The sequence below is a fragment of the Poeciliopsis prolifica genome, unplaced genomic scaffold, assembly GCF_027474105.1.
Source record: "Poeciliopsis prolifica strain line A6 unplaced genomic scaffold, Auburn_PproV2 SCAFFOLD022, whole genome shotgun sequence".
Lineage (NCBI taxonomy): Eukaryota > Metazoa > Chordata > Actinopteri > Cyprinodontiformes > Poeciliidae > Poeciliopsis > Poeciliopsis prolifica.
Genome location: NW_026562397.1, coordinates 5,159,962 through 5,175,569, shown reverse-complemented (window position 1 = coordinate 5,175,569; position 15,608 = coordinate 5,159,962). Strand labels below are relative to the sequence as shown.

Genomic DNA, 15,608 nt, shown 5'->3' with positions numbered 1-15,608 from the left:
TGGCTCTGTACAGTAGCGCTGCATTATTTCCACTGTGTACCACTGTGCACTGTGGTTATTTTATCACAAGCCCAGGAGAACACACACACACACACACACACACACCCACCCACCCACCCACCCACACACACACACACACACACACACACACACACACACACACACACACACACACACACACACACCCCACACACACACACACACACACACACACACACACACACCACACACACACACACAAAGTAACAGTGGTTCCTCTCCTTGTTGCCTGACAGATCTGTTGCACAAAGAAAAGCTCCAGTTTGGACTCCTGAAGTGAGTAACCCGCTATGAAACCACACCGGACGTAGTCGATAACAGTTGTCCAAAGATGGAACGAATAGATAATTGTATTGAAAAATTGCCTCTATGTGATTTCTCTTTTTGTGTGTGTGTGTGGTACAAAAGACAAAACTCTCCTTTTTGAAAGCCAAACACTGCAGCTGCTGATCAGTGAACCAGAATCCTTTTCCTTTTGATTCAAGCAGTGGATTACCGAGAGCTCAATAACTAAAGATCCCCCTTCGTTCTCACACGGCCCTCTCTTCTCTCTATTGATCACCCTTTATTTAGCCGTAATGTTGCAAGTTCTGCTCAACCACGGTCAAGGGTTGTTGTTCGGTTGGACCTCTCAAAATGAGAGGTCCAGCAATCGACATAAAGGAGCATTTCACCTAATATTTTCAAACCGGTTGCCTTTAGCGGAAATCGGATGACAACACGCAATGCCGGAAGAACGTATTCCCAGTTATTCTAAAACCAATTTGAGCACACTTTCAAAAATGTATCCGAATATCCCAGAACGCCAGTGAAAACCCATTTTCTGGCATTTTATTAACTTCATAAAGAGTGCAGATATTGAAAATATACAGGTACATAAGTGTTCAAACACTTCTCCATGACACTATGAGCTCAAGTACATTTCTTTTTCAGGGGCTGCAAATGAAATTGCTTCTGGAACATGACTGGAGTGCACCTGGATTAAAATTAACTTTGCTGCTGGACACAATTTGGAGCAGAATATATATAAGAGAAGTCAAAGAGAGTCACATTACACCTCATATGAGACCGCCAACACTCCTAGCAATCTTGCCTGGCATCAATTGTTTCCAGCATTGAAAACAAATATGGACTCCACTTTTTGGAGATGAGAGAAATTTGAAACCACCAGAACCTTCCTCGGAACTGGACTGCCCAATCAGTCAAGTGGGGTGCGGGTCAGAGAGGTGAACAGAAACCCCAATAGTCCCAAAGCTGGGGCTGCAGGGTTCTCCTGTCAAGACAGCGGGAAAACTATCTTGACGGACAACCGTTGCTTATGCTTTCTTATGCAGTTTTTCTCTGACCGTAAAGGGTCAATGCAGCCACAAATAACCCATACCATGGCAACAATTCCCCTTCCAGCTCGACGACAACTTGAAGCACAGCCAAGACAACAAAGGAGTGGATTTAGGCGCAGTCTGTGAACACACTGGATTGGCCCAGTTCAGAGCCTGGACTTAAATTCAAGTAAATATCACTGGAGGGACCTAAATAAAAACCAAAAGTGGCTGTGTACAACACTGTCGGTCCAACCTGGATAAGCTTGAGAGACGGTGCAGAGCAGAATGGTTTAAAATGCCCAAAAGCGGGTGTGCCAAGCTTGTTGAGTCATGCCCAAGAAGACTGCTGCCAAAAGAGCTTCAGCAGAAATAGTCAGATAGATTATTGGATTAACAGGATTTTGGCAATCACAAAAAAAACTTGCAGATATTTCAAAGAGCATACATATCTTAGCCTCGTCATTACTGGGTACTTTAAATGGATGTTTGAAAGTAAATAATCAATCTTTTACAGATCAAGTTTGTCCAATGTGACAAAAAAGAGGGGAGAAAAAATGAAGGTGTGTGAGCGGTTTCTGGTATTTATCTGTCTGCTTTAAGCGTATTTAACTGATTCCCCCTTTGGTCTGAATTATGCAATTTTGAACGCTTTAATGCTTTGATGACTCCCATAATCTAATGTTTTCTTAGAATCAAATCTCAGATATCACAGACGACACATGGTTGAGTGCACACATTTTATGAGGCGATCCTGTGGGACGACGAGCGCAACTTTTGATCGAGCAAAATAATTCCTCGACTTCCAACAAAAGTCCTCAAAAGAATAAAACGCTGCATGCCTCATTTTAACCGAGAGCAGTGGCATAAAACCAAGTAATCTCTTATTTTTAGGTGATTTATAGATGCAGGCCGTAACTGTTAATATGTGAACTTTGTCAATAACACAGTGTTGCATCCCTCAATCAGTCAAAGATGAGAAATGAAAAATGATCCCTTGTTAGAGTCTCATTAGCAATCAGTAGATCAGAGACAATTTCATATAAAAGCATCTCCCTCTCGCATATAGCCTTTTTTTTTTGGTTTAATAGAAAAAGGTTTATTCAAGAATTGGGATAATTTTGAAATTCCTCCATTATCTGACAGATTCTCTGCCATAGATCCTAGCACTCCACTTTTTGTCCTGGCATGTGTTCAGCTTTTATTTTTTTCTTTGAATAATAGAACATGAAAAATTGGAAAGGAGAGGGTTGGTGATTCAGTCCAAAAGCAAAAAAATCTTAATCATGTCAACTTTGTCCCAACTCTTTTCGTCCACTTTTGCTGGATGAAACGGTATTTTCTTCACTGCTCTAGCAAACAAGCTCTAATAAATCTCAAACTGGCTACTCAAGAGCAAACACACGAGCACTTAGGGAAGATGGAGGTGTTTCAGTTTGGTGTTAGTGACAAAAGTAACAACAAAACAAGAGAAAAAAGTTGCTAATGGAAAGTAAATGTTTGACTTGGACTCATCAAAACGACAGAAACACGACTCCAAATGCATGATGATGATGATGACGTTGCTTGGAAACTGCTGCATGTGAGCAGCAACCAGCAGCAGCAGATCATTCTGACCAATTAGACGAAACAGAAGAATTTCATTGTTTCATTGTTACTTTGTGCCAAAAACTTGCACACTGGAAACTTGGAGCAAAAAAAAAAAAAAAAAAAAAAAAGCTTTACAGAAACTTACTTTGGTACAACGTGTTCTAATAATCTTTGTGGTCAAAAACGTGATTTAATTTCTTTCTTTAGTTGAAGTAATAGGTTTTTTTTCTAACAAAGTCTTTTACACTGTTTGGATAACAGTGAACACAGTCGTTAAAATGCTAGGACAAACTGAAGAAAAAGCAGTTTGTTTCTCGACATGCGAGCAGATTGGAATTAAAAAATAATAATAATACTACCTAAAAATACAAGCAACATTCAAATATTTAAAACAACAAAGAATATATATTGTCACATTTTGTAAAATAATGGAAAAAGTTTTTTTTTTTTTTTTTTTTTGGAGGGGTGGGGCAAAAATGATGTAGGCACAAAAACTAAAATAAATAGATTTGGGCAAAAAAAACTTTTCAGAAGGTGATAATGTTACTTTTTGCATTACAAATAACATGCTTACAAATGTTAATTATCTATTTACTGACGTATGGGAGTATGAATGTTTGCTACTATAGAGTAGAGCGCTGTGGGATCTACATAAATTATTAAATCCATTTACTATTTAAAGAAAAACCATAATCCCTTTTCCCTCTTTTATTCCCCATTCACATTTAGCTCACTTTTATCTCATATCGGACTTATTTAAACACCACTTGTGGCTGCAACGTCGAGCTCTGCTTGAATGTGGCTTTTTGTTCTACTCCCGGCTAATGCATACGAATGTAATTGGCGATTTGCAAGTTGGTGCGTTTTGCTTTTTGCTCTCACCCGCCAATAACGTACAAGGGAGAGGCAGTAAAACGATGGGAGGGTTTAATGGTGTCAAAACCCGAACCTCATCCGCCACTCGTGAAAAAGCGGTTATTGGCATCTGGACGTAAAGTGTGTGTGTGTGTGTGTGTGAGAGAGCAGGCTGCAACACACACCGGGACCAACGTGTCATGGTCTCACCATGACACGTTGTTTTTTTGTTTTGTTTTTTTAGAGTAACTTCATAATGGTGAATATTATTTTTCGCGTGGTGCTGGTCAGGGTGGATATGTGCCCGTTGGAGTTTTTCATTTGGAAAAGTGCTGCGCTGTGAGCCTTAATGATGGCTTGTAATTGCTCCATCACCCATACTAATGTGCACTCTCTGTCCCTTTTCAAAACAAAATCATTGCATTTCCATTTTTTTTCTCTCGCTTTTTTTTTTTCGCTCCCCCTCCTTTTCTGATTGTCGGTGTCTAAACATCGCAGCCAATAGAGTGAGGTCTCTCAGATCCACAGAACAGAGAGAACAATGTCATATTCATAAGCAGAGACATCAGCTCTCCTCCTCATTACCACAGCACTGTGAATGGGAGCTTCTGTCCCCACGACCATAAAAGAACCTGTCATCTGTCTCTTTCCCCTAATTGACTGTTTACTACATTTCGACACAGACAGACAGATTTTTGATCATCCTCAGTTTTGTCCTTCTGTGTGGCACTGCGGCACAAATGGAAATGTCCTCTGACTTCTTTTTTTTCCCCTTTTCTTTCCTTTTTCATATTTTTTTTCTCTTTTTTTTTGCATTAACTGCAAGACTAGCAGTAATAGCATGTTTGCCGCTGTATTCGGTGACCTTGACAAAACAACATGACACAGTATTGACACAGAGGTCCCACTATCTGGTATGCGGAAAGGAAGAAGGAAAAAAAAAAACCTCGTGCCCAGTAGCATCCAGGGTAACATGTGTTTTTAAAAAAATGAGATTGAAGTATTTCAGAATTATTTTTTTAACACAAATGTCGAGAGATGTTTCTTTCCCCAGTGTCAGATGTTGCATCAAATGACTGCATACGACACTGGACTCTAAAAAAGTCGGATAAAAAAATACAAAAAATCAGCATGTTTGTTTTAAGCTGCCTCCATACCTTTTTGTTGATGTTGTTGTTGCTTTTTTCTCTAAAGTGCAGTGAAGAATAAATGTTTCGGGTCATCAAACAAAACCGAACATCACACAAAGATCAACTAAGAAAAAAAAAAGTTTTCAAACGATGATTCAGTTTCCTGGGCAAAACAATGACACAATCCAACCAAGGCGAAGTTCACTCAGCAGGTCTTCTTGCGTCGTTGCTATTTTTTTACAGTGAAATGCGATCGCAGTCAAACTTATGTGTGAAAGTTCTACAACCCCAAAGCGATCCGTACGTCACACAGCAGCACATTGTTTATGGAAAGCCACCTTTAGTGGTGGGATTGTGATGTGATGGGCGGTTCGTTCAGAAATGTCATCACTCTACATCATCATCCATGCCTCACATAAAAGACATGAAATTCTCATAAACATGACTCTTCCGACTGCGAACCCTTTGCAAACAATCGGATCTTCATCCAAATTAGTAGAACATGTGGAAGTGGAACAAATCAGTTTGGTTTTACGTTGAAAAAAAATCGGGAGTATACTAATTAAAAAAGTCGGACTTTAGGTCACCTATGGGACGAAAAAAAATCAGATTTGAATCACATTTTCCTGCTTTGTCAACATAATGTTAGTCCTGTGTGAAAAAGTCTTTTCACATGGAGAATTAACTTTGATTAACCGACTGTTTCACCAGTCACACCATGTTTGCCTACGATCTGGAGAAATTATTTGCAAAGAACCTGTTTGACAGCGTGAAGTAGGCTTAAATTTGAAAAAAGCAACATGTCATTCCTTTTATGAATTGCTGATGACATTTACCAGTCTTGAAAGACTTAAAAAGCCACTACTCAGGTCGGAGTCTTTAAATACAGACCAGTGGCGAACCTCCCCAGGAGAGTGACAGGTCTACCAAGATTACATAACTCATCCAAAAGGTCACCAAAAAACAACAACAACAACAAAAAACTGAACATAATCTAAAAAAGCTTGCCTTTTAAGTTTCATTTTCACATGCCAGTGTTCACAGTTCAACAGTAAGAGAAAGCCTGGCAAAACTTGCATTAATTGAAAGGCTCCCTGTGCAAAAATAACACAGAAAGCCTGTTCTCATATTTGCCAAAAGACATCGTTTTGATCCAGGCTGTCAGAGAACAATTTCTCTTGATTTAAAAGGCAAAAGTGGACCTTTTTGTACGGCGAGCACCCAGGTAGTTTCATGTGGCATAAGAGAGCGTTTCCAGCCGTCCGTTTGTGATTTTACCTTCATGTGGAATTGGGTGATCCAAAGGACACTGGTCACTGCCAGTTATCACAAACACTTGGTGACGTTTGTAGCTCAACCAGTTGCTGGGTCTGAGGGGAAACCGGCGAGGATCACTTTTTAAATCTGAGCAACTGAATTCATCATCATTTGACAACAGCGTTCTGTATTTACTTAAGTAATCGCTGTCTGATAATAAACAGTTCCATGATTTAAAACACTTAGATTTGACAAAAAAAAAACAAGACACAAACAGAAGGAACCTGGAGGCAACGACGTATTACCTGTGGTATTTGTGCTTTTACAAGCTTCGTGAAAAAGAGTGTAAAGTTTGATAGCAGGCGCACACACACAGGCACACACGAGTCAGAAAAGGCATTTTACAGCTAAGAACATGGATTTAACAGTTTTTCAGGAGAAGTTGGAGCCGATGAAGTGGAACTGCACACCTCCGAGGTGCATAACCTGCACCGCTTTCTTTGTTAACTCCGCTACAAGTGGCAAAACTCCTTGCATGCCTCAGCTGCCAATGCCGCACCAGCCGCTCACTTCGAGCAGCTCCGATTAGCTGCCACCGCGTAAAATAGTGCCATGCATTACCCAACAATTAGACGGAGGCTTATTAGGCACAGCTTAATGTAAATTTAATGAGCAATAAATCCGATTTCTTTAAATAGAAGAGTATATTATTGTTACAAATGATGTACAATGGTGATCTCATAGTGCAGGCGATGAAATACTCCACATATCAACGGGCCATTAAGTGCACTATTAAATCGACCATGCGCTGTTCTATAAGTGCTTTTTCATATGGACGGTGGGAAGGAAAAAAAAGCCATTTTAGAAAATGCACTACTATGTGGAGATGAGATTTGAAACACTCTGGATTGATTGATTGTAGATAGATTGGTAGAAAACTACCAATCTATCAATAATCAATTACCCTAATCCTTCAGTTGTCAGTTTTGTTGGTGAAATTTCAGGTCATGTTGATACTTTTAAAGAAACCCTGTCATATTTCACTATTGGGAATGATGGCGGTAAATAATGATACTAAAATGTCATACTTTGACTTCTTATTTACTATTTTTCAGATTTTATTTTTATATTTTTTCCAGATCCATGTTTAGGTTATTATTATTGAACTGAAATAGTACAGAGTCTAAACCCTAATTAAAGTACAATAACTCTGATCAAGCTCCTGCTGGTAAATATCACTAATTGGAGTTCAATACGTTCGTTACCTAACCCTAATACCAACCTGTAAGCACACCATTATGCTAAATCACCAGTTATGAGTCTGGGTGAAAAACATCCACACTGTGGGTACGAACTGATGCACAGTCGGAACGAACCGAGAACGTGGAGAACATCAAAACTCTATGAGCAGAAACATCACAAAGCTCAAAACAAAGTCAGGAAACGTTTGGATGTTTGCTTGGCTGCAGATTAAAAATCACTTTCAGCAAACAATCTGAGAACTGGATGGACATTGTAGCAGAACTTCATATTAATATGGCTCAAACTAATTCAGACTCTTCTCTGATTCTACGGTTTAGGTGGGTTAACCTTCCTGCAAGCCTGACCATTAATTCATGTGCAAAGGTTTTAGTCGTTATCTTCTTCTTATATCCCAAGCTTTCTTGATGGTTTTTTTTTAGGTGGTTTTGATCATTATTTCTTGAGACTTACAGAAGACCAGACAAAAGTTTTCTCTGGCTTCTCTTATTATCTGGCATCACATCATTATCATTCCTCCACGTAAGCAACAGACCGGCTGTGTTAGGTTTGGTAGGCCACTTAGCTATGATAGGTCCAGGTCCAATTTCGCCACCAATTATCATTTCACACAAATGTGTCTCCGTTCCGTCCCAACCTGCTTCCATTTTCTACCTTTGTGACCAAAGTCTGTTCCACAGGCAATTTGCCAAATTCGATTTTGAGTGACCCCTGACCGCACTCCAGAGGTTAGAAACACTGCGAAAAACCCAGAAAACTCTTTTGATGAACATTTGGAAGAATAAAAAAAATTGGGATGAGAAAAATAACCGAGCAGGTAAAAGTGTGTGTGAAGTACTTTCAAAGGTCCTAAATCAAACATATTTCCATTGTTCATTGTTTTGATCTTCATTTAGGCTCATTTGAAAGATGAGATATTATGACCCCTAATCAATCCAAAATGTCTCTGAAAAGCTTCCCCACATTGAAGAAAATTAGAATGAAGAAAAATCACTTTGAAAGATCAGTTCTTTACTCACACAGGAAATGTTTCCCAAATATAGACACGCATGAAAAGACCAACCTGCAAAAAGAGTAAATAGCAAGGGGCAAAATCACCAGCTGCAGTTTAAATTAAATAGGTCAAGCCAGAGCCAAGTAATTTGTAAGTTTGGCAAATAATCTGAGAACTTTAAGCAACAGCACAGCTGCAGATGAGCAATGAAACTGCATGGTAATATATATCAAACCCTACATTTCCCAACTGATGCTGAAACTGTGCAAAAGAGTTTAAGTCATACTTAATACCTCCATGTTTTCTTCTACTAACCCAGATTATATAACTATTTTTTAAAAGTGGTTTTTATTCATATTTGTAGATGCTTCCTAATTGTAATTTTTTTTTGCCAGATTTTTATTTTTTTGTTCATACCTCTACCAGCTCCAGCAGACTTTCTTCTAAAATAAATATTTTCCTTATTTTTGTCTATTAGGCCCAAAACTCTGACCTAAAATTACCATCTATCCTCAAAACTCCAGAGAACCAAAGTTGGGTCAACAAATACTAGATAGTTTTAATCAGTTTGAATTTTGTTTCCAATTGTTTTAGCTGAGTCTCTGAAAAACATTAAGCGGACCACAGCTTCATACGAATAAAATTGCATTGCAGCATCAAAATGATTATTCAAAAGAGTGAAGAGTGATGCATTACTCAAGTCCTCTATTGCATTTTTCTTGGACTTATACATATTTCTTTTGTCTTATTTAAGGAATGAGACAGCAAAGTCTATAAGAACAAAAACAACTTTGAACCCTTGACAACCTACAAACCAAGAATTTGCTTTGACTTCCTGTCCTTTAAGATCACCTTTGCTCTCGTTTCTCTGTAGGGACTAAACCCTGCGGATGAGAAGATTCTCCCCTCGTCCAGAGTTACCACGCTGATGTTAGCCTGTTTCCAACAACACAAGACTTCCTCCGGAGTCCGTAAAACTATCTTGCTCCCTGAAATGCCAACTTAGGCTACGTTTAGACAAGATTGCTGCCTTCAAAGTTCTGGCATTTTCAGATGTATTAGGAAAAAGTTCCACTTTTAGACAACAATCTAATGAATCAGCTGGTATCGTCATGCCAGGCCACTGCATGGCGCTGCGGCGCGTGTCGTCGAAACGTGCATGTGCATTTGACCCTTAACTTCCACCTCAAATAGAAAACAGGAACCCATCTCTGATTAACCAAAGGCTGATGTAACACATTTCTTATCAGAAGTTGTGATAGGCTGAACCGGTTAAGAAGCAAACATAGCACGATGCTATGTGCCATTGTTTTTCTTGTTATCTGCTTGTGCGTGCGTACAATAAACCCTATGGCCGTACTGCGGTGTTCACTCCGAGACCTGGTTTCAAACAGTGCCAGTGTCAGAGACTCTCATCATAGAAGATGTAAACAAACCAGCTGGATCGCCGCAGAAACGTCCACTGACAGCCGACTCTGTGCAAGCAGCGCCTTAATGCTGCAATATGTAACTTTTACAAAAATAAAGTAGATTTTCCTCATATTTATTAAAATTGTCATCATGTCGTGGCAGTATAGTACAAGACAAATAATCTGTGGAAAGACCTCCACCCCCCTAAGCTACTATTACTGTCTGAAGAAATGCACCCAATCAAAATCAACCTATCACAGGTTACACGTCTTATCCCATCACAACATGAACGTACTTTTAACAAGCATGTAAAAAAAAAAAAAACATATTCATTGATAAAAGTTACAAACTGCAGATTTAAAAGTCTAAATACTGACCTGTTTCTGGTTTAGAAGCATTTAATGTTTTAAGACTTTTGGATTTTTGTGTTGCTTAGCGCATCTCCGCTTTCACCAACTCAATGACCTTATCTCCAATGTTCAACTAAAATATGGATGAAAGGCATGGAAGCGCATCCCGCAGGCGCCAACATCCACCACGGCCACAGGACAATCATAAAACACAGGGGAAACTTGTATAATAACAGAGGAAGAAAAAAAAAAAACAACCACCCACCAGAATACAAATATACAAAACACAAATTGAGGGCAGAGCGGCACGCTGTGAGCAGATTTCAGCAGTGTCTGTTTCAAAGCCAAACCCCACCGTAGGCAGCCTGAGCCGAACATTGTCAATCACTCACCGGGTCAGACGCCAACTGGCATCCAAGAGCTCTGTAACAGCTGTATGTTTCCTTTTGTTTCTCTGAGATCCTGTCCTTCAGCGGCGCCTCGAGGCTTCATGACAGCTCGTATTGATCCACTTCACCATCACTCAGTCCTGACGAATGGCTTTAAACTGGCAATAAGTGGGATCATTGAACCCTCTGAAATTCAACCATCTGATGCGCTACAACAGGCAGGGGCCCCGGGAGACACGGAGGAGAGACACACTGCTAAACAGATTCCTCTGTTGTAATGCAAAAAGTCCCTTTTTTCTCCTCTTCTCTTTTTTCCATTTTTTTTCATAACGGGGACGCTCAGCCGTGGCAGCTCTTTAGCTTTATGACCGCCAGCGTTCGGGAGAAGGAGCCGTGTTCTTGTTTGATAAGTGGGACCAGGCGTGGGTTGATTGTGGGGTTCTCACGATTCGGCAACCTTGAAAGCAAAAATGACGCAGCGTCGCCGTTTTTTTTTTGTTGTTTTTTTTTACCTACGCCTTTTGAAAGAAACTGCCTAACATGATCTAGCTGCTTTGATTTGACACAGAAAAAAAGTACAAATTAACCCAACTGTAGCTAAAATAACCACCTGTTAAATTTATTTTTGATCTTCATTCATAGGGCAAAGCTAAAATTTTGATTTGGCAGAAGTTTTCACTGTGCATTTCGTACACAATACTGCCACTTTTGACATTCTCCTCTTTACAGAATAACACAAGTGCAACAAACTGAGACCAGCTGGTTAATTAGTCAAGCTATTTGCTCTGGTAGCCGCTCTGCAGCCGAGTGCTTCAAAGACATTTCGCTTATTGCTTCCCATCAGCAGTTAAAAAAAGGAATACTGCACATTTTGTGGCAAAACTCTTGATGAGGTGCCACAAAAATCAGTGTCCGCGTTTCTCTGCACACAGAAATATTCCCAAACAGTGAAAGGTGCGTTCCTTGTAATTAGGGCTGAAGCAATTAATCGGATTAGTCGTAATGAATCGACTATTAAGACAAACGTGGACCGTTTTAGTAATAGATAATTGTCAACTGGAGTACACAGTCAAACATAGGCAATTTGTTGAAAAGAAAACAACACATTCAGAGCAGTAGTTAAGCCAAAACTGTACAAAAAACATGTACATTTTGCATTTACGATACAATATGCATTGTCAGTAAACGTGTTCTACCCAGAAATCCTTGACTGGAATAGTTTTAGTTTCACCTGGCCTCAGACCTGCACTCTATCAATGTCGAGGTCTAGCAGAAATGGCTGAGCTTTTCACATGTTGATGCTATAAGTTTTTTTTTGTTTTTTTTTTTGCTGCGGTTGCATCCAACTAATCAAGCGTCTGCTGAAAAAAATGCCACAGCATATGCCATATGCCACACAGCTCTCTCCCTTATTGCATGAAATAAAATGCTTCTTATTTTAAAATAAGAATTGAATTATTTGTTTATTTGCATACTTCTAATATTGCATAAAAAGGCTTAAGTGGTAAAATAAAAGAAAACAGGCACAATGTGCTAATGTTTTTCTCTGATTATAATGATCGGCAGAATAGCGGATTGCCAAAAATAATCATTAGTTGGAGCCCTACTTGTAAGCAATGGCAACATGTACATCAGCTGGCCTTATTTCAGCCAGCTGATGCACAATGTGCAGCAAGAAGTTGGGGAAAGGAAGAACTGCTAAGCCACTTCAATGTGTTTAATGCTGGACTTTAAGCCATAAGAAATGAGAGGTGTGAAGTATTAGCAGTTTTAAAAGAATGATGTCATGTTTTCGAAGTGGAGGGTAGGACCAAAGTAAAGACATGAGGTTTGTGTGAACATGGTGATGGGAGGTATAAGTAAAACAGCAAACTTACAGAAAGAGAAACAGGAAATAACCAGGAAAGAACAATGAAAACTAGCGACTTTATATACTGAGGTGAGAGAGTGACAATGAATGCAGGTGAGTTTATCAGGGGCGATTATGAACAGCTGTGGAAGACTGAGCGAAGGAGAATAATTAACACAAAAGAAGCAAAGCCAAGCACAAAGAACTGACAAACCAAGGGGAGAAAAGCTAACACCAATCTAGGAGAAACAAATCCAAATGCACAGAGAACAGAACATAAGTCCAAACCAGAATATCAAACACAATGAAACGAGCTAATATGCCAACAACCTTCCATCTATGATGAACACGGAGAAGTCAACTAAATGCAGAAAAACCTTTTGAACATGAATAAAGAACTCAGAAATGATCAACCTCTGAAAGCTTGACATACCTTGAGGAAACAGGCCCATGCCTGTTAGGGAGCTATTACCTTTCTTTCATTTTCATCTTAATTCACAAAATTCCAACACATGAGTCTTGGGACTTCCTCTCCATTCATAACATAAAGACGTGTGTATTTAGATGATTAGCAATTACAAAACGTAAGTGCATCCAAAAGGCCGAATTTTTCAAAGAGCAATTCTTATCTATTATTAACTACCACAAGCAACAAAACCATGAGGTTCAGATGAGAAAAACACAAACCAACACGGCCCCCTACGCAAACCATCCCCGTGATAAAACACGATGGTGTCAGTATAATGCTGTGGGAATGTTGGAAGGTGTAACACCCAGCGTCCAGGGGTCAGGAACGTCCAGCCCAGGGGCCCTGCACGTTTTCAAGGCGCTCCTGCTAAATTACAGCAGATTTAAAGAACCACTTATTTGATTCAGGGGTGCTGAACCAGAGAAACATCTAAAACATAGGATATTCGTTGTTGAGGTCTGACTTTGGATACCGTGGCCTACTCAAAGTCTTTAGTTGAAAAACCTTGCAGGCTCTTTTCATCCAATACGACTGAACCTAATTTACCTGAACTAAGCTAATTTGCTTAGAAGAACTGCCAAAACTGTCAAGTCTCTAGGTCAAATCCGGCAGAGAAATTACCCGAGAAGCAAAAGCAATCCTCCCAAAAGCATCGACTTGACTACTATTTGCTGTTCATTTAACCCGAGGTTAGCTTAAAAAAAATAAAAAATAGAAATGTACCAATAAAATAACGGCTGTGTGACATACTCCATATGTCACAGCTCTCTCCCTGTATTTGGGCTTGGAGGTTATTCCTCACTCAGTATGCATTATTTTACTCAGCTAAGAGGTTAATTAAATTAATGTGACAAGGAGACGTTGCTGTAAATGTCATTCAGCTGCTATTCAGCATGGCGCATAATACATCCAGCAGCTGTGAAATGAAAGCCTTGTAACCAATGAACTGCAAAGCGAAAAAAATAAATAAATAAACGTGTCTAAAAATTTCTTTAACAAGTCATTTTGGGAGCTATCATCATCACACACGCGGTTTCTGCAGACCTGTTGTGTGTGCTGCAGATAGCACTGCTCTATACAACACTGTTATTATGGACCAGAATCGAGCCACTAAGTGTAACCCCTGTCACCCCAACTGTTGCTTAACACCCTGAAGGGGTGGCACATCCATCCCTACGTGTTCAAGTGTCTGCAAAAATAATAATAATAATATATATATATATATATATATATATATATATATATATATATATATATATATATATATATATATATATATATTTAAATCTAACGCAACTCTGATGCAATGTTATTCATATTTTTTTCTTTAAAAATCCATCTAGGCTCGTTGCATTTGCTTTATTAAACCGACATGGCAAATGTCGGTTTAATAAAGCCTCGTCGGCTGACTGGGGAGAAGAAAGTGCGGACAACGCGCTCGCATTTATTCGGGGCTGCAGCTGCTGCCACGGCCAGAGGATACACCAAGCTGCAATGCGTGTTTTTTTTTTTCTTCCCCCTTCTTCTTCTTCTTCTCTCCCCTCTAAAGCGCACCTGAAGCGCAGAGCCCGAGAGAGAGAGAGAGAGAGAGAGAGAGAGAGAGAGAGAGAGAGAGAGAGAGAGAGCTGAAGCGCGAGGAGTTGTGTGTCTTTGAGGATGCGGTAGAGGACTGGAACTGGAGCCGCGTGCTCCCCGGTAACGCTCCGGAAACCCATCGCCTCACTCGTTTGAGTAAACGCACCGTGTGTTCACGACTCGCACTTTATCTCCGCTTCTTACTTTTTCTTTCTTTCTTTTTTTTTTCCTACGGCAACTCCTGGAGCCTTCGGCAGTTAAGAAATAAAAAAAAAATATGACACAAGCGGCAACACAAGTTTTTATTTTTTATTTTTAGCATGAAACAAACTAGTAAGTGATGCTGAGATTCAAAGGGGAAAAGCTCGTGCGCACCAACAACTTCTCTCCCCAGCAGCTCTACCCCCCTCGCCCCCCCACCATCCGTTTTATATCATTCTTCTTATTTTTTTGGTTCGGTTCATTGGTTGCAGTGAACGAGCAAGTCTCCGTCACAAGGCGGCCAAAGAAGGTGCTAATGATGAAAAACAACTCACCTTTGTGAAGAAACGCCGCTGAAATCATGAAAACAGAGAAAGAAATAGCGAGAGATCCGCTCCCCGTGATCGCCATGTTGGATACCTGCTTGAGACTGGCGGCGCTAAATCACCTAGAGACGGCCATGGGATGGAAATGTAGACACACGAGGGGCGGAGAGAGAGAAAGATAGAGAGAGCGAAAAAGAGAGAGAGATAGAGAGAGAGGAGGCGGGGGGGCATAGAGGGGCTGCTTGCTATTGCATGGGAGCTGCGTTAGGTTGCAATGACACCTCGGCTGGCGTAGAAATAATACAGCGCTTCCTCGTGAGACTTTTAAAATGTTTAAGGCTGTGTTATTGCCTCCTCAGACTGCCAGCTAAGACATACTGTAATTCCCAGTGGGAGAATTGAGGGAAAATAAACGTGATTCCATGGGAAGCGTGAAATGCCAAGCAGCGCTGTGAGGTGAATTCACCACAGAGGACCGCAGATACTTTATGGTTGCATTATAGTAACTGAACTATGCTCATTGGCTGGGATGTACTCGTTTATAGCCGCAGCGCAAAAATAAATAAATAAATAAAATGAAATCATCTGATAAAAC

General features: G+C 40.0%; 1 protein-coding gene across 3 annotated transcripts in view; it reads right to left on the bottom strand.

The window, feature by feature from the left end:
• The window catches only part of cadm1b (cell adhesion molecule 1b), a 225,001-nt gene extending 209,747 nt beyond the window's left edge, over positions 1 to 15,254 (bottom strand). For 2 of the 3 annotated variants that reach the window (XM_055045416.1, XM_055045418.1), the window contains exon 1: positions 15,023 to 15,253. In XM_055045416.1, the coding sequence (XP_054901391.1) occupies positions 15,023 to 15,098 (76 nt within the window). In that variant the 5' untranslated portion in view covers positions 15,099 to 15,253. Of the gene's footprint in view, positions 1 to 15,022 lie in introns of all 3 variants that reach the window. The other variant, XM_055045419.1, reaches the window with a different exon arrangement.
• Between the last annotated feature and the right edge of the window lie 354 nt (positions 15,255 to 15,608).